Here is a 21,738-nt window from a genome sequence, read left to right as displayed (position 1 = left end):
CTGCACCCAAACCCACCCAGCCAGGGAAGGAGCAGCACCCTCAGGACTGCAGATCCCAGCTCCAGTTCATCTGCTTGAGAACCTCCACCAAGCAAACTTCACAGCACCCAAACTGCTCTGATTTTATTTTTGCTGCACACTTTAAAAAATTCGATTGCTTTCCCACTGGAACAGGGAGATGTACAAACACTGGCATTTGAGCTCCAGATCAAAAATAGGTATTGCTCTGCAAGGAACTGCACTCACTTCTGGTTGAGAAGGAACAAGAAGGCCACATCAGGAGTAAGGCATGGCTTGTGACAAGTGACACAGCCAAGCAAAATTCTGCAGGCAAGGCTGAAGTGGTTCTAGAAAAGGGATCCTGGACTCCAGCACTCAAGGAGAGAACCCATGGATCTGCTTTTCCAAACACAAGGAGCACATCTTTCTTTAGACTCAAGCTCACCAGGTGGATCTGCACAGACCCTGGGACAGCGTTTAAGTGCAGCAGTGATCAAGAGACCTTTTTTCTTTTTTTTTTTTTTTTTTTTTTGGCTGTGGCATGCCTATCAGAGCTCTCTAGGCAATTCCCCATCTAAAACAAATGAGTCATTAGCAAGGATCCAGTATCTCCTTGTGAAGCTGGCTGCATGCCCTGCAAGGCTCCACATCCCTGTACAGTGCTATAATCCAATTAAACCTCACCAGGAGAGGAGCTTCACACTATCACATTCAATTAGGCAGCTAAGCCTCTTATCTGCACAGAGGAAAACTTCCCCAGCATGGTTTGGGAGGGGGAATTCTGTCACCAAGCAAGGACACACAGATGTCACCTCCAGAGAGCTACAGGAGGACCAAACAGTTTAGGAAATCCATGTGGCTGGCCTAGAGGGAGGTAGAAACCCAGGAAAAATAAAATAAGAGTTCCTGCATTCTCACTCTCTGAGGGTTCCCATTCTTCTCACCTTCCCTCCCAGCTTCCCAGGGAAATCAAGCAGTTCTGAAGGAGCTCAAGGAGCCTAGAGGAACTCCACTCCTGGAATGGAAAGGCTAAAGGAGAACCTGGCAATAGAGTCATTTGGCAACCAGCCACCAGTTCTATAGGAAATAGCCTCCCTAGAAGGTCACCAGCACGGTGGCAAAATTTGGGCTGAAAGAATGAATAAAAAAAAAAAAAAAAAAGCTGCCAAGATGTGACGCAAATAAAGGCAAGGAGCAGGCCAGCTTCCTGCACCAGGGCACAACACAGTGCTCTTGGAAAAAAAAGAAAAAAAAAAAAAAAAAAAAAGATTAAGGGTTGCAAAGAACATAATGGCCTCTTGTAGCAGCTGAATTGTGGCTTTTCTTTTCTTGGCAGAAAAGAGAGATGTTTTGTTGCTGGCTGATTAATCTATTATGCAAATCATTTCATAGCTAATTTGATACAGCCACAAGCTTGCCACAAAAATCATTTGCAGGCTGAGAGCTGAGGGAAGGGGAGCATCAATGGCTCCATTTGGCAGAGCTTTTCTTTCCTCGACAAGCAGCTGCAGGGTCACCTCCTGCATGGGCAAAACCATCCAGGGGACACAAGAGGAAGGTCCCTTGGGCACATTTTCTTGGTGGATGTCAAGGAAAAAGGCCCTTTGGAAGCACAGCCCTTTCCTCCCACTCCCAATGCTCTTCAGCACTGAGCATGTGGTTTCTTAGATGCTCTGCACACACAGCCCCATCCAGACACCTTTCTCTGGCAGCTTGGTGATTTTAAGACTTTTTTTGAACTGATCTTGACACACGTAAGCTTCATCTTATATTGGCTAAAGGATGATTCAAAATAGGCCTACCTGGAAGTTTGACCCTAAGAAGCCACTCAGCCTCTAGACAATTTTTTTTTTTGCACTGAATACAAAAGTCTGCACCATATTAAGCAGAAGTGGTGACTAAGTTTGTAACTGCTGTGATAGAATTTACATGGGAAGCACCAAGGGATCACCTGATCTTGCCCTGAGTAATGTGATTTTGGTATCACTTTCCATGTAGACTAAGGAGGAGAAATAGGATCTTCTGGCTCTAAGAATAAAGGGGTTGGTTTTGGCTGCTGTGCTTTACCCCAAGCAATTAATCTCCATTACTCAGTTGTGGATGCTCTTCCTCATACATCTCAAATATTCAACACTGCCCTAGTGATTTTCTTAAAAGCCTATCCTGTGAGTTCATTTGTAGTTAATTTCCATCAGTGGTAAAATATTAGAGCTAGTCAACCAGAATCAAAAGCAAGCCTCCAAATAAGCACTTCTGAAAGGTACCTAAGTCCTCTGAGTAATTAGACATTTTCTCAGTTCCAAACATACCAAAAATCTCCCAATGAATGTACCAGCAGTTATCCTAACAAGCAAGCATTCTCTCCGAAATTTTAGCTTACCAACAGATCAGGAGGTTAAGATACCTTTAACATCTCTCCCTACTTGAATTAATGAGCATTTCTAATTACCTAGCATCACCTGATCATAATTACTACTCTCTGAAGTTGCCCACCTTCCTTTGCCAACACAGCAACACAGCCTCCTTGTCATTGCTTACACCAGCCCAGAACACATTCTCAAAAAAAAAAAAAAAAAAGAAATCTCTGTTTCCAGTGCAGGCACAAACATCTTTTGTACCCTTCTGAGCACCTGCAGCAAACCCTGACAGAGCCCATGGACCTCACACAGGTCACAACCCCCTCAGCACTCAGCTGGGAGAGGAATTAACACCAGACAGAAGTGCAAACATGCAGATTGCTGGAGTGGCTCCATGCCCCAGCAATCCTGTCTGCCACCTGGTTCATGTTGTTACCTTTATTTGCTTATAGCCCACTCTGCAAAGCCCTGCAACTCATTAACCTACAGGGAGCCACCAGACACATCAGGAGAAGATGATGGGAGCTGGCACAGGGAGAGGAGCATAGAGCCTGGGGCAGGAGAAAATTGTTGGGATCCACTCTGCTGCTGAGAATCCAAAGCCTCACCCCACCAGTTTCCATCCTGAGGATGTTCCACCAGGGCTGGTGGGAAAGTTCCTGTGCTGCAAGGCCATCCCACAGAACAGAGAGCAGTAACATCACAAGGAACCTCCTGTCTGAGTGCAGGAGATGTGTGTGCATTCTCTTTGTGTTTCCCCACCCAGCACAGAAGCTACAGGGGTGAACCAGCACACGAAATACTCAGGCAGTGCCCTGAGTCTTGGATGCTCAGCATTGTCTTTTACCAGGTCTGTTCCACAGCTTCCTTTGTATCTCCAAGGAACACGAGGTCACAGCTGATCCGTGGGCATTTAGGCCTCAGTACACTCCAGTTCAAAGCTGAGCAGGAATTTTTTCCAAGTATGTGACAATTGAGGCAGTAGCCTAAAAAAACCCACATTCTGAATGAGAGCACTAACTCCTGCCTTCTGCTTGCTCCAGCAGACTCACTTCCAGCAAAACTTTCCTCTAAGACCACTCTTCCTCCAGACAGCCTCCCCATGCTGCTTCTTCAGTCTCTGTGTCCTGCCATTCCTATCCACAGCTTCATCAAGAGACTGGAGAATAAAAAAGGAAAAAAAGCCCACTAAACCCCACAGAATAATTCTTACCATTCAGCATGAGGAAACTGAAGGAAAAACTTGAATCCCCTCGCAGTCATGCAGTGAGAAGACCACTCTGATTTTTTCAGATGATAGGGAGAACTTTAGGTTTCCACAAAGGAAAATATTTCAGTGCCCAGAAGAAATGACAGAAAAAGGTAGGCATCCCTCCCCTCTGGTATGTACTGGTTACACCCAGCTAGTGAGAGAGTTTGAGTCACATTTCTGGGATGACTGAAAGAAGTACTTGCATTTCAGCAGCACTATGGTCAAAGGCCCCAGGAGCTACATGTGCTGAAGAAAAAGAAGTCAGAAAAATCACTTCTGCAAATGGCAAAAGGGAGACCACACAAAACCTAACCTTGTGTTCCACTCAAAACACACAACTGCAGAACAACACTAGGGCTCTTCCTATTGTTCTTCCTTTAGTTTAGGCACAGTGTTTTCAAACAAAGAAACTCTACAAGGCAGCCTTCCAGATTTTTACTGACTCCCTCCCCAAGCCAAATGGACTTTCAGTAAATCACCCTCCAAGGAAGACCGAGTTGCAGAGCACTGCTTTAGCCATCTCCCTCCCCCAGTCCAGCTCTCAGTCACCATCTGGGAAGCACACACCACATCTGCATGAGACCTTCCACCTCAACACCCTCCCACAGCACTAAGGGCAATTTAGTCACAGCCCACTCCAGGTGCTGCTCCCACCCAGGCCCTTGTGCTCCAGCTCACTGAATGGTTTAGAAACAGGGTAAGTTTTATTGTACCAAAAGAAAAGGGAAGAAAGCAACATTTCCTCCTGAAGCACATTCCCCTCTTCCATCAATGGTCTTTCTGCCAACTTCAAGCCTCTTCTCCACTAGGTAGTCCTGTCCTGTCAACAGAAACCCAGAGGGAAATTTGTAACTGGTAGAAATCTCAGAAGAGACCAAGGCAGTTCCACAAAACTTGACCACACACCAAGCCCCACTCTTCCCCACATCCTCCTTTCATGTCCCAACAGATGTCTGCTTGAACAAACTCATTCTTAGGATTATCTCTCTGCAGAAGAACCTCCAACCCATTCTCTCTCACTTCAACACAAAGAATCTTAAATGCCATTATGCCACAGGAAAAAATCAGTACCACATGAACCTAAGATCCAGAGGCAATAGTATAACTTCCAGGTTTTCAAATTCCTACCTTTCCTGACAAGAGCTTTGCTGCAATGCCTGTAGTGAGACACAAAGCATGGACCCAAGGCAGCATCACCAGACATGTTGCTGAATGAACAGAAGCAGCAGAATTGAGGGCCCAGGCTTTGCTCACCTCCTGCTGCTCTAGAATTCCACACTGGACCTACACAAACACCTCACTGGGTGCTGCAGCCCCAGCTGCTCCTGACTTCATTTGAGGTTAACAAAAAACACTTGGGCACCCACAGCTGCAGCTCTCCCACACCTTGCACCCCCTAAGCAGCCCTCACACACTTGCTGGGACAGCCCATGTCCAACAGGGCTCTGCAAAGTCAGCAGCAGTGGATGCAGCAGCTGGATTCCTGCTGATCCCCCCTGGCTCCAGGAGAAAAGGGCAGCCAGGAGAAACAAGCGAAGGTGCCGGCAACAACGGGGCTGAACCCACCCCAAAAGCTCCCTCTATGAAAGCTGTGTTCCTAAAAGGTCCCAACTGCCCCTGTTCTTTTCATCAGCATCACAGGACATTCCATCTGAATGCTTCCCCCCAGCCCCTGACTCACAGCTTGCCTCACTTACTCCAAAATCTCTCTCCCTCAGCCCCAGTTCTGCCCCACCTGCCCAGCCACCATCACCCCAATTCCTCCAGGCACCTTCAGCAGCTGCCTGCAATCTGCTGCCCACCTGCCCCAGGAAATTCAAGCACCCAAGACCCACCCTAAATGCCAATTCCCACGCAGATACACACCCAAGCCCCATCACATCAAGGGACAGGGTCCTTACACTGCATTTTCTGGTCACCTACAGATTTGCAAACAAGCTACGTTGTTAACTCGTTTTCAGACTTGCAGCTATCAGCATAAACGATAATGCAGAACTAAAAGTCCTTGACAGCCACTGATATTTGGTCTTTTATTTCAGTTTAACAGGCGCTGTCGGGAGGTTGGAGGAGACAGAAACCAAACTGCCTTCCTGGAGATGAGAGTGCAAAGGGGAGAACAGGTTTTTTGTCCTCACAAGAGAGCCTCCACCTCCTCTGAACAACACCAGGGTCCACGCAAACCACACTGGAACCCAGTGCAAGAATCAGAAGTGCACCAACTGCTCCTCCCATCCAGGCAACTCCATCCCCAGCAGAGGAAACTCCTTGAAGAGGGGGACACGTTTTCCTTGGTGCTATTTATTCCCTTTCCAAGACCTCCTGCTGCAGGGAAGAAAAGCTCAACAAGATACAAGCAGAGAAACTTGCTGCTCCACAGATACTCCAAGGCACTCTCAGCACAGATAAGCTCTCATAAACCAGGATCATCTGCAGTTGCTTGGATTTTCTTTCACCCCACGCTATCCTCCTGCCCAGAACCTCAAAGCTTTATGACTGGGGGTGATGCTTGAGAAAGTTACTAGTCCCACAAGCAAACTGCTAGCCCTGCAAGACAGGGGCATGACCATCCAGTCCAAGTTGCCATCTGCTCGGTGGAGAAGAGGAATTTGGGGGGGGTCTGAAAGCGTGCAAAGCTTTACATCCCTGTGAGGTCAGCCCTATGACTCTGTTCCCTTTTTCCTCACTTGCTGCGTTCCCATTAGAAAAAAAAAAAAAATTAAAAATTAGTGCTTTAGAGATCCATCGTCAGCGTGTTTAAATCCTCAAAGGCATTGTTAAGAAACAAAAATTGAAAATTTTAATAGGAGCTAGGAGAGATCCTTCCCGTGCAGGCTAAAAAAAAAAATCCCGGGCAGGGATGCACCCGCGTGTTCCCAGCCACACACCAGGGGCGGGGAGAGATTCAAGAGTGGCAGCGGGTGAAAAACGAGCAGAAGAGAAACTGCTGCCCACCCCAAGGCAACCGACACGGGGCATTGACGAGCCAAAGCCCCCACGAGAGACTCACCCCCCACGAGGGATGGTGGGGCACAGCGAGAAGGAACCGTGCCCCCCAAACCCTGCCTCCAACACACCCCCGTGAAGAGGTTTTGGGGTGGGGGGACACACACCCAAACGCCTGGCACAGGGTGACCCCCTCAGAGAGCAGGTGCGGGGGGCAGCACCCCTTCCCTTTTCATCTCCGGGGGTGCCTTCGCCCCAGCCCCGCACCCCTCACCCAGCCCAAAGGCGATGGAAGGGTGCGGGAGACCCCCGCCCATCACTGCGGTGACACCGTGGGGGGGACGGACACCCCACAGCGGAGGAAAAGGACTCCGAAACCGAGGAAAGGACCGCGAAGCTCAGCAGAAAGGGGGACGAGGACGCAGCCACCGAGGCCTCGCCTTTGGGTGCGCGCTTCCCAGCACCCCCATCCCCCGGGGGGCTGCCGGCTGCCGGTAGGAAGGGGTCCCCCACCCGCCCCCCCGGTACCTGGGGACGCAGCTAGGGCTGGAACCGTCGATTTCCCAGGTAGCGAAGAGGTTCATAGGCACGGGCCGCCCCAGGGCCCCGGTACCCCCCGGGAAGCTCAGGCGGCTCCGTTCCGCCGCCGCCGCCATGGCTGCCGGCCTGGCGCGCGCCCACCGGACCCGCCGCCACCGCCGCCGCCCGCGCCACCGCCCCGCGTAGGGGGGGCGGGGCCACATCGGCGTGAGGGGCGGGGCTAAACCCGCGCCGGGGCGTGGCCATTGGCTGGGTGCGGTGGGGGGCGTGGCTAAAAGGGGAGGGGGCTCGGAGTAATTGTGGGCGGTGTTCGGTCGTGGGGGCGTGGCTTTTATGGCTTGTATTGCTTTTTTTTGCTTTTTTGGGTTTTTTTTCTTTTTTTTCTTTTTTTCTCTTTTTTTTCCTTCTTTTTTTCTTTTTTTTTTTCCGAGGGGCGTGTTTTTTGGGGGGGCGTGGTTTAATTGTGGGCGGTGTTCGGCCGCACGGTGGGCGTGGTTAAAGGCGGTGGGGGCGTGGCTTTTTTTTTTTTTTCTTTTCTTCTTTTCTCGTTTTTTCATTTTTTTCTTTTTTCTTTTTTTCCTTCTTTTTTCCTTATTTTTTTCCGAGGGGCGTGTTTTTTTTGGGGGGCGTGGTTTAATTGTGGGCGGTGTTCGGCCACACGGTGGTTAAAGGCGGTGGGGGCGTGGCTTCTCCCCTTTTTTCTTTTCTTCTTTTTTCCTTTCTTTTTTTTCTTTTTTCTTTTCTTTTTGTCAGGGGGCGTGGTTTGATGGTGGGCGGTGCTCCAGATCAGGGGGCGTGTCCAAACATTGAGGGGCGTGTCCAGAGCTCGGGGGCGTGTCCATATCACAGGGGGGCGTGTCCAAATTGGGGGCGTGTCCAAAGCAGCAGGGGGCGTGTCCAAACAGCAGTGGGCGTGTCCATATCCTAGGGGGCGTGTCCAAATAGGGGCGTGTCCAAACCCGCAGTGGGCGTGTCCCAAGCGCAGAGGGCGTGTCCCAAGCGCAGGGGGCGTGTCCAGGCCGCGCTCCCGCCGCTTCCCGCGCGGTTTCCCGGAGGCGCGGCCGGAAGCTCCCGGCGGTGCTGGGGCGGTGGGAGCGGATGTTACGGTGGCAGCTTCCGGTTAACTCCGTGGCAGGGGCAGGGGAGGGTCAGCGGCGGGTGCGGGGACGGGGACCGGGACCCGCGGCGGGGAGCCAAGATGGTGCTGCTGACGATGATCGCCCGTGTGGCGGACGGGCTCCCCTTGGCCGCCTCCATGCAGGAGGACGAGCAGGTGAGGGGGGGTCCGGCCTGGTGTGGGTGGTGGGGAGTGGGAGGTGGGGAGTGTGAAGTGGGGAGTGTTCCCCCTTTTTTTCCCGAGTGGGGTGAGCGTTTCCCGCCTGGCTGGAGGGGCAGAGCGGTGTCTGTGGTCTGGGCCGAACCGGGCCCCCCCCCCTCCCCGGGTTTGGGTAGAGGGTTTTTTTTGTTTTTTTTTTTCTGGTATCAGCCTCCCCTCCAACAGCCTCTGCCCTCCCTTCTCAGTCAGGCCGTGATCTGCAGCAGTACCAGAGCCAGGCCAAGCAGCTCTTCCGCAAGCTGAACGAGCAGTCCCCCACCAGGTGTACCCTGGAAGCAGGAGCCATGGCTTTCCAGTAAGTGTTCTGGGGGTAAGGGGAGGCACCTCTGGGTCAGGGTGAGGGTTTGTTGGGCATGGAGGTGCCTCAGGGAATGGGAGTGATGGAGCTCTCTGCTCTGCTGCCTGTGTGTGAGCTGTGGCTCTTGGCACTGCTGGGTGCCCCGTGTTGTTCAGCCCTTACTGGAGACAGTGTAGGTGCTGTTCCCCTGAGGGTTTTTCTGTTTGAACCCTCTAAGTTACCTGAAGTGCGTCTTCTGCCTTTTTTAATAAGAGAAATCTTTGTTAAAAACACCCCTGTGAGCTCCTCTTGCACTTCCCTGCATGTCAGGTGAGAATTCACCTTTCTGTGTTTTACCTTCATGTGCAGAAGCATGTGGGATATCTCTATTTTTTTGCTTTTATTTCCTTAATATCTGACAGACACCTTTCTTGCATCTTGTCACCTGGGGATCATTGCCAAATGATTGGGTGTGTTTGATTCCCTGAGCTATTCAAAAGCTGTCAACTGAAAAGGGGTTTTGGCTTTCTCCCTTAGCCCAGTTACAAGGGAGTTTGAATATAAGGTAATGAAAACTTACAGAGAAAATGAAAGATGTAATATGAATATAAAGAAGAATATAGGATGATGAAAACTTCCTTGCATGTCAGGTGCTCCCACTCCCTGATCAATAGTCAGAGAACTGGAGGGGAGGAAGTAAAGGGAGGAAGAATGGGCAATCAGTGAAAGGCACAGTGTGTAATTATCTGCCAGAGTAATGCTTGAAGACTTAACCAAGCCCAAGATCTTGTCAAGAGTCAGAACTCTGCAACTAGCAGAAAAAATTATGCCAGAAGTCTCTGAGATCAGATGCCACTTGAGGCCACCAAGGCAGAGTTGTGCAGTTTTGCCAGGAATGTGCTAAGATTTCCCATGCTTGGCACCAGTTCTGCTGCACTGCCTGCAGTGGGGTCCCTCTCAGTTCCCTGGTCACTCGGGGGGTGTTTGCAGCTGGGTGAGTGGGTGCTGAACCCAGGGCAGGGTTGGCTCGAGGTCCCTTTAACAAGTTTGCTGCCCTGCCCCTTTCTTCAGAGATTCAGTGCCATGAAAAGACAGGAACAGGAGTTTTCTGAAAAGGCAATGTTTGGAGAAAGCCATGAGGTGCTGAGGGCAATTTTTCTTGTGCTTGGTTTATGTGCAAATGTAAGAAGATTTTTTGGATCTTTTCTCTCGGTTTCTGGTTGCCTTTGACAGGGAGTTACAGTGGTCAGAGGATGGCCCTGGCCCTGGTTGTAATAGCCTGGCATCCTTGTCTCCTCTCAGGTCTGGGTGTTGCTGCCAGAGTTAATGGCAAAGTGCTGCTCTTCCTTGTCTTCTTTCAAGGATTTTGAATCTTTCTGCATTTTAAAGCTTTCTGCATTTTGAAGCTCTCTCATTTGAGGTGTTTCTGTGGTACTGCATGAGTGTAGCTCTGGCAGTGAAACCTTGGGAAAATTCTGTGTAGATGTAGTAAATCCCTTCTTCCATTGCTTCCATGATGTCAGGGAAAGTGCCTGGGAAACAGAAGGCTCCTGGTGGTGGCTGTAATGTCACCTCCTCTGAAAAGACAGGAGGGCTTGTGCAAGCTGGTGTTTTGGCAGCTGTCTCAGAGAAGCAGCTGGGCTGGCAGAGGTGTGGGGGAAGGAATGTTTTTCCTTCTGCATTGAGTTAGTCCCATGCCAGGTTCCACAGGTGATTGAGAGCTGCTCTGGCAAAGCACTCACCTGCTGCCTCCTTTAAGGTGGAATTTTAAGGGAGGATCTGTATGACAAAAATACTTCCATGGCAGGAACCTCCTGTGATCACAGTGCAGGAAGGAGAAGAACCAGGGGAGTCTGAGGTTAAGTCTGACTCTTGACAGTGCTGTTTGTTACCCACATCAAACCCTTTTTTTCTGACAGGTCAGAGCTCTGGCTGCTGAGGGCAGCACAAACCAGGGCAGAGCATTTTGCAGTGCAAGAGTTACAGGAGTGGCTGAGGATGTGGCTGAACTTGCTGAGGTGGCAGTGACCATTTTTAGCTTGATCAATTCAGAGGAGAGCCTCTTCTTGCTGAAACATGAAGCTTAAATGACAATTGCTGAAGTGATTTCTGTCAAATGTAAGGTTTAGACTTTAGCTCCAAAAGCTGTGTCACCCTTTCAACTCCAGCACCCCATCTGTGCAGGTGAGGAAATGCCACCAGAGCCTCCTGTGCTGTCAGGAAGTGGTTGACCTTTGGCTGAGGAATGGCTGAAATGAATTTTACCTGTTGTGTTGGAAACAGCCCTTTGCCACTGTTACCAGGAAAAAGCATTTCCCTCTCAGAATGTCCAAGATAATGCTAAGAATACTTATAATAAGATAATTATAAGAACCTGCTGGCTGCAGAGATGCAGAGGACAGGGGTCAGCCCACACCTGCCCTGTATGTGTGTGTCCTGCAGAGTGATCAGATGCACAAAGCCTGGCCCTGAGACATCCAGCTGTGCAGGAACTGGACCTCAGACATCCAGCTGTGCAGGAACTCTGCTCAGAGGCTGGCAAAATTCTCTGAATTGCTGAAGGAAGAGGTGTGCTTGCCTTCTGTGGTGCTGACAGTTCCACTTGCACTCTGGCAAATCCCATATAACCTCAGGGAAAAGACAAGTGGGAAATAGAGCTGAGGGGCTCCAGGCAGGATCAGCTGAGAGATAATGTGTTAGGAGTGGTGTAAGGGAGAATTTTGTAGCATGATGGTTGGACTCAGTGATCCCATGGGTCTTTTCCAACCTGAAAGATTCTGTGGTTCTGTGATAATGCAGCTGAACCAATGGAGCATGAATTACTCTCAGCCTGAGATTCTCTGACTCTCAGCCAAGACTTTCAGAAGTCCTACCTGAGTTATCCTTACTTCAAAAGATTTCTTTAGGTCTTGCTGTTCATGACAGTGGCTGAATCAAGCTCTAGGTGATTATTTGTAGCAACTCTTGAGCTGTTCAGCAGCTCTCCAAGAGCAGAGGGTTAGGCTGACACACTGATGCTCTCCAAGGTGAGGGACATAAAAAAGAATAAACCCCTGGGTTTTGGGGGACGTGTTTGGAGTGGATTGGTTGTTATTTGAAGGCTGTCAGGATTCACACACAGGCTATAAGGAGGCAAGAGAAACAGATGCTTCTGAGCCCAGAAACAAGTTGAGGGTGGCTGATTCAAGGGACTTGGACCTGTTGGGGTATCTCCAAAAACAGTGGGGAGAGGGAGGAGGTTGTTTTCTAAGCCTGATGCAGCTATTAACAAAGTTTTAAGCTACTTAGTTAACTGTGATGGCCTTGGGGCTGGGTCAGTTCTTTAATAGACTTAATCTTTATGCTAGCTGGACTGCTGCATAATGACATTATGAAGAAAGTCAAAGGAAAATACCATGGAAGGAGCATTGGTTAAGAATTGGTTGATTAATGCTCTGTTCACTGTTCTTTTAGCTACATCATTGAGAAAGGAGTGTGCTACCTGGTCCTGTGTGAAGCTGCATTCCCCAAGAAACTGGCCTTTGCATATCTGGAAGATTTGCATTCAGAGTTTGATGAGCAGCATGGCAAGAAGGTGCCAACAGTCTCCAGACCCTATTCCTTCATTGAATTTGGTGAGGTCCCTCTCCTTGGGGCTAGTTAGGAAGATTCTTGCTGGGAGGGAGCAGGAGCCACAGAATCCTCTCCAGCTTGGTCCATGGAATTGGCAGTCCCATCTCTTCTTGGCATTAGAGAAGTGGGGATTTGAGCAAGAAAGTCAAGAAGTGGTAGGGAAATGGTGAATGTCCTTTGATTCAGATTTCCTGCTTTAAATCTCTTCATTCTGCTGAGGATTTGAATCCAGTCTACTGGCTGTCTTAGCAGTGCTCCCACTCCTTTGGCAGACAGGCTGCTCTCTGCCAGGTGATGTTCCCTCTGATTGTCCCCCTCTTGTTCCAGACACCTACATCCAGAAAACCAAGAAGCTCTACATCGATAGCCGGGCGAGGAGGAACCTGGGCTCCATTAACACAGAGCTGCAAGATGTGCAGAGGATTATGGTGGCCAACATTGAGGAGGTCTTACAGCGAGGAGAGGCACTTTCAGGTATGGGGAAATGGCCAATATTTGGCATAGGGTTCCTTGTCCCCTCCTCAGTCACCTGGGTGGGATGAGCTCACTTCAGGGAAGGGCTTGCTGATCCTAAGAAAGAATGGCCTCGGTGGGTGTTGCAGCTGGATTGGTTGCACCCTGAAGCACCTGGCAGGTACTGCTGGTTCTTGTGGGTCTCACCAGCTTGGGTGGCTCCCATCAGGCAGGATGGGGCTGCCACTCAGTGTCAGGACAAGCCCCAGAGCACTGCAGATGGGCTCAGGCTTTGCTGCCCCGTGAATCCGCTGCGCTGCCAGCTGCTCCGGAGAAACTCAAGCAGTTAACGTAATATTTGGGGAACATCTCCTTTGGGTTAATCTCAATTAACTTCTCTCCCCTTTCCCTCTTAACAGCTCTTGATTCCAAGGCCAACAACTTGTCCAGTTTGTCCAAGAAGTACCGTCAGGATGCAAAGTACCTGAACATGCGTTCCACTTACGCCAAGCTGGCAGCTGTAGCTGTGTTTTTTATCATGCTGATTGTCTACGTGAGGTTCTGGTGGCTGTGAGCCTCTCACAGTCAGGGAAGAGGGAAAGCTGATAGCCTGGCAGGTGTATGTGTGCAGGACACTGTTCATGGGGGATGTGCATTAGAATCCATGGAGGACCATCACCTTGACGGGAGTGTCCTGGGGTTGTTGGGTGCCACCTGACTACTACAGCTCTCAGTGAAACCTAACAATAGGTGTAAAGGCTTGTTGACTACAGGCTTTTCCTCTGTGGCAGTTTGCACTTAGGGTACTGCAGAATTTGGCCTCCCAAGGTTCTGACCCCCTCCTGGGGTCACTCTCTGGGAGCAGTCAAGCAGTGTGGTTTGGCATCATCACATTGTGTGTCCTCCTGTTGGGTAGCTCTAGTGGGAACTGGACTCTAATGAACATTCCTTGTGTTGGCAATGTTTTAGAATCTGGGTCTGCAGTTATTTTTCTTTTTTTTTTTTTTTTTAAAGACTCCCCTGTTTGAAGGTGAATACTGCACTGTACATATAATAGCTTTCACCTCTGTCAGAATAGCTATTGTTGAGCTTTCTGTGTCTGGTTTCTTGGCTTGTTACACTTTTAAAATGTTTTAGGAAGAAATGGATGTTAAATTATGCCTTAAAATACATTCTGTCTAGTACTAGGAGGGGCAATGAAAGGCTTCAATATTACTGATTCCTACAAAATTAAAATACAGGTTTCAGAGTGTCCTCTTTTCCTTTCCTGACAGCTGTGTAGGTCAGTGTGTGTCCGTGTGAACAGGGTGTGTAATTCAATATTGGTGGAACAGGCATAGTGCAAACTATGTCAGCACTCTCTATTTTCCCATTCTATCTGCAGATTCACTATATTCTTTTCTTCCTTTTTATAACTGTGTTTTTCTTCCAAAATGTGTCAAAACTGCCAGCATTTCATCTGTGGGATGCTTGTTTTCTTTCTCCCTCTTTTCCTCACCCAAAACAACCAAAAAACCCAAAACTCTGAATGTTGTGAAGGTAAGGCAGTGTTTCCCTAAAGAATACCTTAGGTTCACATAAGGGATTCAAAAGGATAACTTTAAGACAGTGGAATCTTTTGGAAACACCACCTTTTTTCCTCTGGTCACCCTCTCCCTACCTCACTTGGGAAGCTGGAACTGTAAGTGAAGACAAACTCATTGTGGGGCAATGATATATAGCTTCTTACTTCTCATGCACCTATCTATATAATTTCCAATGTAATGTAATTTTTTTCAATTTTTGTTTTGTCCACCTGTGCCAAGAATAACATTTTACCAATCACCTTTTATTTTTATTAAAAAAAAAAAAAAAAAGAAAAAAGATTAAAAAACCAAACAAATTCACATCTCAGGCACTTTTCTGCACTCAAGTGTCTGCCACTTGGGTAGGAAGCAGGCAGTGTCACAGAAGGAATTTTCAGGACTCCCAGCACCTTTGGAAAGCACATAATCTGGTGTGCTTCTGGAATGTGTAAACTGTGACCTGGAAGTGTTTCCTGCCACTGGGAATGCTCTGGGAATGCTCTCCAGCTTGGGACTGTGGCAGGGAAGCAGTTTGCACTTGTCCACCAGTAAACCTTCCAAATCTGATCCACCCTGTAGTGTAAAATCATCTGGTTACTGCATGATGTCTCCAAGTTTATTGTGTAGATTGCTTTATTATAATCATCTTCATATTTTGAATCCTTTTCAGTCCTGAAGAGGTGAATGTCCCAGTCATGTAGGTCTGTGTAATGTAAGTGCTGAAAGGTGAGCAGACCCCCACCCTCAGTGGGTTGTTGGGATGGAGGGGAGTGATGTTTCTGCAGCCAAGGGGCAGCTTAGTGAGCAGCTGCTTCCTGCAGCCCCAGTGTCAGCAATGAAATAAATGCTTCTGAAAAATCTGCTCTGTGGCATGGTGTGTCCTGTGTCCTGTGCTCCTGGAGGATGCTCCAAGGGTGAAGGTCTCATAGCTGAAGGCACCTGGGTGAAGGGCACCATTTGGAAGGTAGAACTTGTTAGAAAACCAGGATTTTTGGCTGTTTTGGGGCTGGGAGGCTGTAGTTGGGTTGCAGCAGGGGTTTCTTCCCCTGTCTCTGCCTCTGGGATGGGCAGAGCCTCACGGATGTGTGGGCACTTTCCCAGGGAGAGTTTTGGGGTGATGCTGTTGGCATGGGGCAACAAGTGAAGCAGAAGGAGGTAGGAGTAGGGTGTGTATCAGTAATGAGCACAGAGCTGGAAATGCTGGGGGCCTAAAGAGGAACACAAGGAAGAACCTGAAGGTCTTCAGGGAGTGCTGAGAGAGCCCCCCAGGTCCTTTTCTTCTGGGAAGCTGTCGGGGTTTAACACTGGCCCAGCAATTAAACTGAATAACAGATGCTCTCTATTAATCCCCCCCTCTCCCTGATAAAGAAAGGAGAGAAAATAAGGGAGAGAGACTGATGGGTTGGACACTAAACTACACAGCTTTAATGAAACAGTAATGATAAAAAGGAAAAATTACTAAATATATACAAATATACAGGAAAATTGATACCACGTTCCTCCCCCCAGTAACTCTCACATCACCACTGAGGCTGCAGGGCAGCTCTGGGAAGTCCAGGCTGGAATCCTGGAGTCAGCAGGAGTCAGGAGCTGGAGGCAGGAACACACAGATTCAGGCTGGCATGGATCAGGACCACAGGCAGAGGAATGGATGGAATCCTCCCAGGATGCTGAAGTAAACAGGGAGAGGTGAAGAAGGGGAAGCAGGAAGGGGCCTGACCCTGGTGATTCCTCAAATTTATACTGAGTGTGAGGTGTATGGGATGGAATACTGGTCAATTTTTGTTATTTATCTTGTCTGCTCCTCCCTAAAGGAGTGCTGCAGATGTGACCTTTTTACTCCTTTTCTCCTTCCAGAGGGCAAAATGTTCCTCAGAGCTGAGCAGTGGCCTTGGTTCTGCACACCAGGCTCTGGCTGTAACTATAAACATTGAGCATTATCAGTCCCAGCAGCAGACACTGACTGAGAAACTTGCTGTTCATTTCAGCAAGTCCAGCTCCTTACAAGAGACTCAGCTGAAAGCAAAATGACAAGACAGAAAATCACCTTTATCCTGGCCCAAACCAGGACAGCAGCTTTCCAGCCACTCTGCCCCAAGCCTGTAGCTTTGGGCTGTTGTGAACCAAGTCCAGGACCTTGACCTTGTTGAACCTCATACAATTGGCCTCAGCCCCATCCATCCATCCATCTGTCCATCCGTCCAGCCAGCCAGCCTGCCCAGGTCTCTCTGCAGAGCCTTCCTACCCTTGTGGAACCAACACTCCTGACAATTGGGTGGGTGTGCAGCAGTGGGTGGTGGGTGCAGCTCAGCTGGGTCTGGGGGACCATAGCCCACGGGTCTCGCTGTTGCCTGCAGATGGCAGCGCCTGCACGGAGCCGTTCCGTGGCCCAGAGCCACTCCCGGTGCTGGAGAGCCGAAAAGGGGCTCCTCTTGAGGGCACATCCCCCGAATAGCCCCCCTCCCCAAATTGCGGTGCCTTGTCCTCCCCAAAGAACCCGCAGCTTCCCTGGGCTTGGGCTGCATCCCCATGGATCTGGGGATCTGCCTGCAGAGGGACACGAGGCTCATCCCAGCAAACATCTGGGATGCTGCACCCGAGCTGGGTGCTGATGCTTCCCATCAGAGCCTGAATCACCTCCTACCCAACTCCCATCTCATTGCTTTTCCAGAGGCTCTGGAGCAGCCTTTGCCTGCTCGATTCCACCACCGGGCATCACCTGGTTCCTCTGTGCTTGGTCCCCTGGTTTTGTCCCCACATCAGGTGCAGGACCTGGGAGCAGTGCAGAATCCTGGCACCCCACCTGCACCCTGGGGGGCTTGGGGGGTGGATCCAGGATTTCCCTGGCCCTTTGTCCCTTGGCACCCCTTGGCACCCCTTGGCACCCCTTGGCACAGGGTATGGGCAGAGAGCAGTAGGGTGCAAAGGAAAAGGGGTTGGCAGGAGGTGCTTGTGATCATGCAGAAAAAATTTTAGCTGTGCTTGCTCCTGTCACTGCTCAGCTCTGTGATGGGGGGTGGGATTTTTTCTTGAGCATCTGTAAAGCAAAGCAGCAAGAGCAGGCAGGCAGAGCTGGTTCCTGGGTGCTGCTGGGGGATGGCAGCGTGGAAAGGGGGAGAGCAGTGGGATGGCAGGAGCTGGCAGGGTCAGATATAAACCGGGTCTCACCTGGAACAAGCTGTGGCCAAAATGTCACCACCGGGGGCAGCCGTTCAAGTGCTGCTAAGTTTTGGTTTCTGTCTTTATTCGGGCACCAACTGCTTCCGTCGCTGTGAGCTACCTCCTTGCACTTCCAAACCCCTCTTGTGGGAAGATTTCCAGAAAAAAAGAAGAAAAAAAACCAAAGCAAAAAAACCCACAAACAAACAAAAAACCAACCAACCAAAAAGCCGAAAAACAACGACACCCACCTTCCCTCTCACCCCCAAAAAAACCAAACCAAAAAAACCCAAACAAAAAAAAAAAAAAAAAAAACAAAAAAAACAAAACAAAACAAAAAAAACAACAAACAAAAATAACAAAAGAAAACAAACCCCAAAGAAACAAAACAAAAAAAACCTGCACACCATTTTCAGCGTCTTTCCTTCTTTCAGCATCTTTCCTTCTGGAACCTCGAGGGATGTTTGACCCTGTGTGGTTTCCAGCAGCTGCTTTGCCATGGGTGAACATCCCAGTGGTGCAGAGGGCTGTGCAAATGTGCTTGTGGCACACCCAGTGCTGCCTGGGACAGGTAACTCCTGGGCAGCAAGGGACAGGGCTTGGGGTTCGGCCTTTGAGCATCACCATCCTTGTCCTCCCTCTCTTGAGGGCTGCCTGGGGCCATGGCAGCTTTGTCTCTCTGGGGGAGGGGGTTCTCAATCCTACTTGGGACAGGGAGGGGAGCCCCACAGAACCAGGCTGAGGGGCTCAGAAGGTCACTTTCTCCTCCCCTGCTGTGCTGCTGCCAAGGTGACCTTTCAGAAAGGAGGATGTAGATTTTGCTGTCACCTGAAATTGGTGCTGGGCTTGGTGGCTGGCCACAGGCAGCTGACTGCTGAGAACAGAACTCCCACATAGGCCTGAATCAACACCACATCCACCCCAGTGTTCCCCCAAACTCTTCCATCCCCCCATCCCAGGTGGCACAACTGGGCTTGTCCCCATCCCAAGCACTCAGCAGGTCCCAGGGCAGGACATAGGGCATCAACCCAACCCCTGGCATCCTCCTCACTCCATCCCTGTTGGCCATCCAGACCTGAGCTCTTTGGAGGTCTCTGGGGATCCAGCTGCTCTGGGCTGCCTGCAGCCAGCACTATGGAGAGGTGGGATACAACCTCTCCACCATGGGTGCTCTTCCTGTGCTTCCTGAACAACCTCCAACCCGGCTGCCCATGCATATTCCCAGATTTTCCTCCCCTGGGGCAGCTGTACCACCTCCCCTCCCCAGCTGTGCCCTTTCTCCCCCATGTTGAGCACCATTTGTGTTCCCTGGGGGTGCAGGGGTGCCCCAGGCTTTACCAGAGGCTGTGCCTACAGCCTACATCCCATGTGGTTGCTCCTGTTTTTCTGAGCTTGCAAACCCACTGGAGGAGATAAAGCAGAAGTTGGGGAGTCCCCTTTCCCTGTGCCCACCCCAGCAGTGCTGCCAGACACCCAGCATGGAGCTTGCTCTGCTCTGATGGCTGCACAGAGGAGCCCAGTGTGATTTTGAATTATAGCTCAGAAATCCCCCTGTGGCTGAACCCCAGCAGTCTGCAGAGAGATGATAAAAATGCTTCCTCTGCCACTGCATTTTTATTTTTTTTTTTAATCTTTTCCTACCCCCAGCATCCCTCCAGCAGCACCCTGGCCCCGTCAGTGCTCCTTGGTCATCCTGGCACACTCTGCTTCCCCACCACGCTGCCTGCACTCACTGGAAAAGGGATTCCCTAGCCCTGTTGTGACACAGCACCCCGAGCAGAAAGTGTCCCCTTCTCATCAGCCACTGCTGGGCCCCCAAAAGTGGCAGCAGCCACTGGATTTGCACAGAGGAACAGAACTGAATGTGGTTGCTGGAGTCACAGTCATCACGAGTCCTGCCTGGGTTTCTGTGGTGCCAGAGCCTGCAGTACCTGGGCTGTGTGTCTCCCTGGGACCTTCCCTGGAGCTGCCTGTCCTCCCCTGCACAGCCATGACCCCCTCCCAGGTGCAGTGGCATCTTGCCCACGGATTTTGCCTTGGGAAAGGGAACGTCAAGGCAAGAAGTGACCTGGGTGGCCTCCACGAGGCTCCTGCCTCATGCCAGGAGGGATGTCACAGCATGACTGGGCACTGAGGCTGGGCTCTGGTTCCTCTGGGAGTATAAAGAAGCCTCTGCTCTGCTTTCCCATGTCCCTGCCTCCATGGGGACCACAGGTGATGGGGGTCATGCATGACTTAGATGGGCTGTGAGGATGCTGGGTGGGTATGTACGGGTGCTTGCCTGCTGCACATCACCACTGCAGCTCTCCAGCAGCTGCTGCCTGAGAGGGGGAACTGCAGGCTCCTGTCTGCAGAGCCAGTCCTGGGTCCAGACCCAGAAATAGGAGCTGAAGCTGGAGCTGTGCAGTGCTGAGCAGCTGCCACGGCTGCAAGCCCTGTCCCAGCCATCAGCACAGCACCAGCTGCTCACTCAGTTCTTGCTCCATCACATTCCCAGAGCCAGGAGCATTTTGTGAGCCTCACAGTCCCCCGTCCCCCCCCCCCCCTTTGGTAAACACCACACAGCTCTGACTGCAACATAAATTCTCCAGGGGCTGCTGAGAGAGAGGGCAGCAGAGGGGATGGCAGAGGGAACGAATTCTCTGGGAGATTAAGCAAAGCAGCAGAGGCAGCTCAGGGTTCCCAGCACATTCCTGCAGGGCCTGATGCAGGAATGCCAGTGCACTTCTCTGTTTCTTTTTAAGATGAGAGGAGCTGGCAGGTAAGGTAATCCTGGTGTAAGCCAAGTCATATGAATGTTAAGAGTTAGCAGATGAACCATAGGACAAGTTATTAGTGGTGTGAGCACAAGGCTGCCAGCACCAAGGATTTTGTTGGAAACCCTCTGCCTCCTGTTTTTCTTAAACCTCATGTCTGTGATGTCTTTTCACTCATTTTTCATTTTAACAGGGTTCCAGCTCTTCTGTTTGCAGAAGGGAAAGCTGGGACATATGACTTAAGCACATCCTAAGGACCCCAAGAGCAGGGGTGGGTAAAAGTGAGGCAACATTTATCTGGGTGTGTAAAATGCTGGGATGTAAGGCAAGTGTTTGGGTGTGGGCTGAATACCTCAACCATCAGTAATGTCACTGAGAGGTTATTGCAAGAAAGCAGAATTAATTCGGAGGGAACCAATGCAAAGCTGGTGAAACCAGCAGTTCCTCCAAGGTGAGGGACAGAGGAGAACTGATGAGATGCTTGCTGAGAATGCACAGACACCCAGAAAGCACCTGAGTGCTTAAACCCATTTTTAACATTTTGCAGGGAGAGCTGGGGGGAGCAGAGCACAGCCCTGGGCACCTCTGCCTGGCAGTGTCCTCCCAGCTCTGGAATGATGTGTGGGGAGATGGCGTTCCCATGGGATCCCTCACTGACCAGAGGGAGCACAGGCAAGGGACAGGACACCCTCATCCCTTGTCACATCTGGCTGTGCTGGCTGCAGATGAGCCCCTTGGCACCATTTCTGGGGGTTCTGCTGATTGGAAGGGCCCCAGCCTCTGACACTGCTGGTGACAATTTGAGCTCTGGCACACGGGGCTGGATTCAAATCTGTGGAGCAGGAAACCTGGAGAAGGCTGGGGCTGGAGAGCCACCTGCACACACCGAGATCCAAATGTGTGCTCTGGGGAGCAGGAGACCAAAATCATTGTGGAGTGAGACTCCAAACATGGAGCAGCAGGGAGGGCTTGATCCCTGTGGCTTTGTCAGCCAAAGTGCCAGGATTTCCCTAATTGCCAGGGCAGTTTAACGAGAGATGCTGTGGATATGGAGTCTGTTCAGCACTCCTAATCCCTCAGCTGGCATCGCTTGCAGCACTGGAATGCACCCAGCTCTCTGCCAGGCACCAGCACCCTGCCCATCACCCTGCCAAACCCCCTGCCCATCACTGTGCCAGACTCCCTGCCCATCACCCTGCCCATCCTGGCCTTGCCACCCTGAGCAACCAGGGCTCAGTTCTGGCACCTGGGCAAAATCATAGAATCCTAGAATTGGCTGGGTTGGAAGGGACCTCAGAGCTCATCAAGTCCAACCCTTGATCCACTCCCACTGCAGTTCCCAGCCCATGGCACTGAGTGCCACATCCAGGCTCTTTTGAAATATCTCCAGGGATGGAGAATCCACCCCTTCCCTGGGCAGCCCATTCCAATGCCTGATCACCCTCTCCCTAAAGAAATTCTTTCTCATGTCCAACCTAAACCTCCCCT

The 21,738-nt window shown here is 50.5% G+C and overlaps 2 protein-coding genes across 10 annotated transcripts in view; one reads left to right on the top strand and one right to left on the bottom strand.

Moving 5' to 3' along the window:
* The window catches only part of PACS2 (phosphofurin acidic cluster sorting protein 2), a 70,213-nt gene extending 62,911 nt beyond the window's left edge, over nucleotides 1-7,302 (bottom strand). For 3 of the 9 annotated variants that reach the window (XM_071751244.1, XM_071751245.1, XM_071751246.1), the window contains exon 1: nucleotides 7,081-7,302. In XM_071751244.1, coding sequence (XP_071607345.1) covers nucleotides 7,081-7,295 — 215 coding nt within the window. In that variant the 5' untranslated portion in view covers nucleotides 7,296-7,302. Of the gene's footprint in view, nucleotides 1-4,322; nucleotides 4,430-7,080 lie in introns of all 9 variants that reach the window. The other 6 variants (XM_071751247.1, XM_071751248.1, XM_071751253.1 and 3 more) reach the window with 4 other exon arrangements.
* An 858-nt stretch (nucleotides 7,303-8,160) lies between these two features.
* SEC22B (SEC22 homolog B, vesicle trafficking protein) lies at nucleotides 8,161-15,193 on the top strand. Its single transcript, XM_071751229.1, has 5 exons — nucleotides 8,161-8,365; nucleotides 8,614-8,723; nucleotides 12,159-12,319; nucleotides 12,645-12,791; nucleotides 13,190-15,193. Exons 1-5 carry the CDS (start codon nucleotides 8,291-8,293, stop codon nucleotides 13,342-13,344), a joined length of 648 nt encoding a protein of 215 aa, XP_071607330.1. The 5' UTR covers nucleotides 8,161-8,290; the 3' UTR covers nucleotides 13,345-15,193.
* Nucleotides 15,194-21,738: the final 6,545 nt, after the last annotated feature.

Source organism: Heliangelus exortis, chromosome 8 (genome assembly GCF_036169615.1).
Source record: "Heliangelus exortis chromosome 8, bHelExo1.hap1, whole genome shotgun sequence".
Taxonomy (NCBI): Eukaryota; Metazoa; Chordata; class Aves; order Apodiformes; family Trochilidae; genus Heliangelus; species Heliangelus exortis.
This window is presented reverse-complemented; position numbering and strand designations above follow the sequence as displayed.

What these genes read in the sequence shown, in the direction of transcription:
- SEC22B (XM_071751229.1), top strand. Translation starts at nt 8,291, where the DNA reads ATGGTGCTGCTGACGATGATCGCCCGTGTGGCGGACGGGCTCCCCTTG. An exon ending in CCATGCAGGAGGACGAGCAG is followed by an intron (nt 8,366 to 8,613) that starts GTGAGGGGGGGT and finishes CTCCCTTCTCAG; the next exon opens with TCAGGCCGTGATCTGCAGCA. An exon ending in CTATTCCTTCATTGAATTTG is followed by an intron (nt 12,320 to 12,644) that starts GTGAGGTCCCTC and finishes CTCTTGTTCCAG; the next exon opens with ACACCTACATCCAGAAAACC.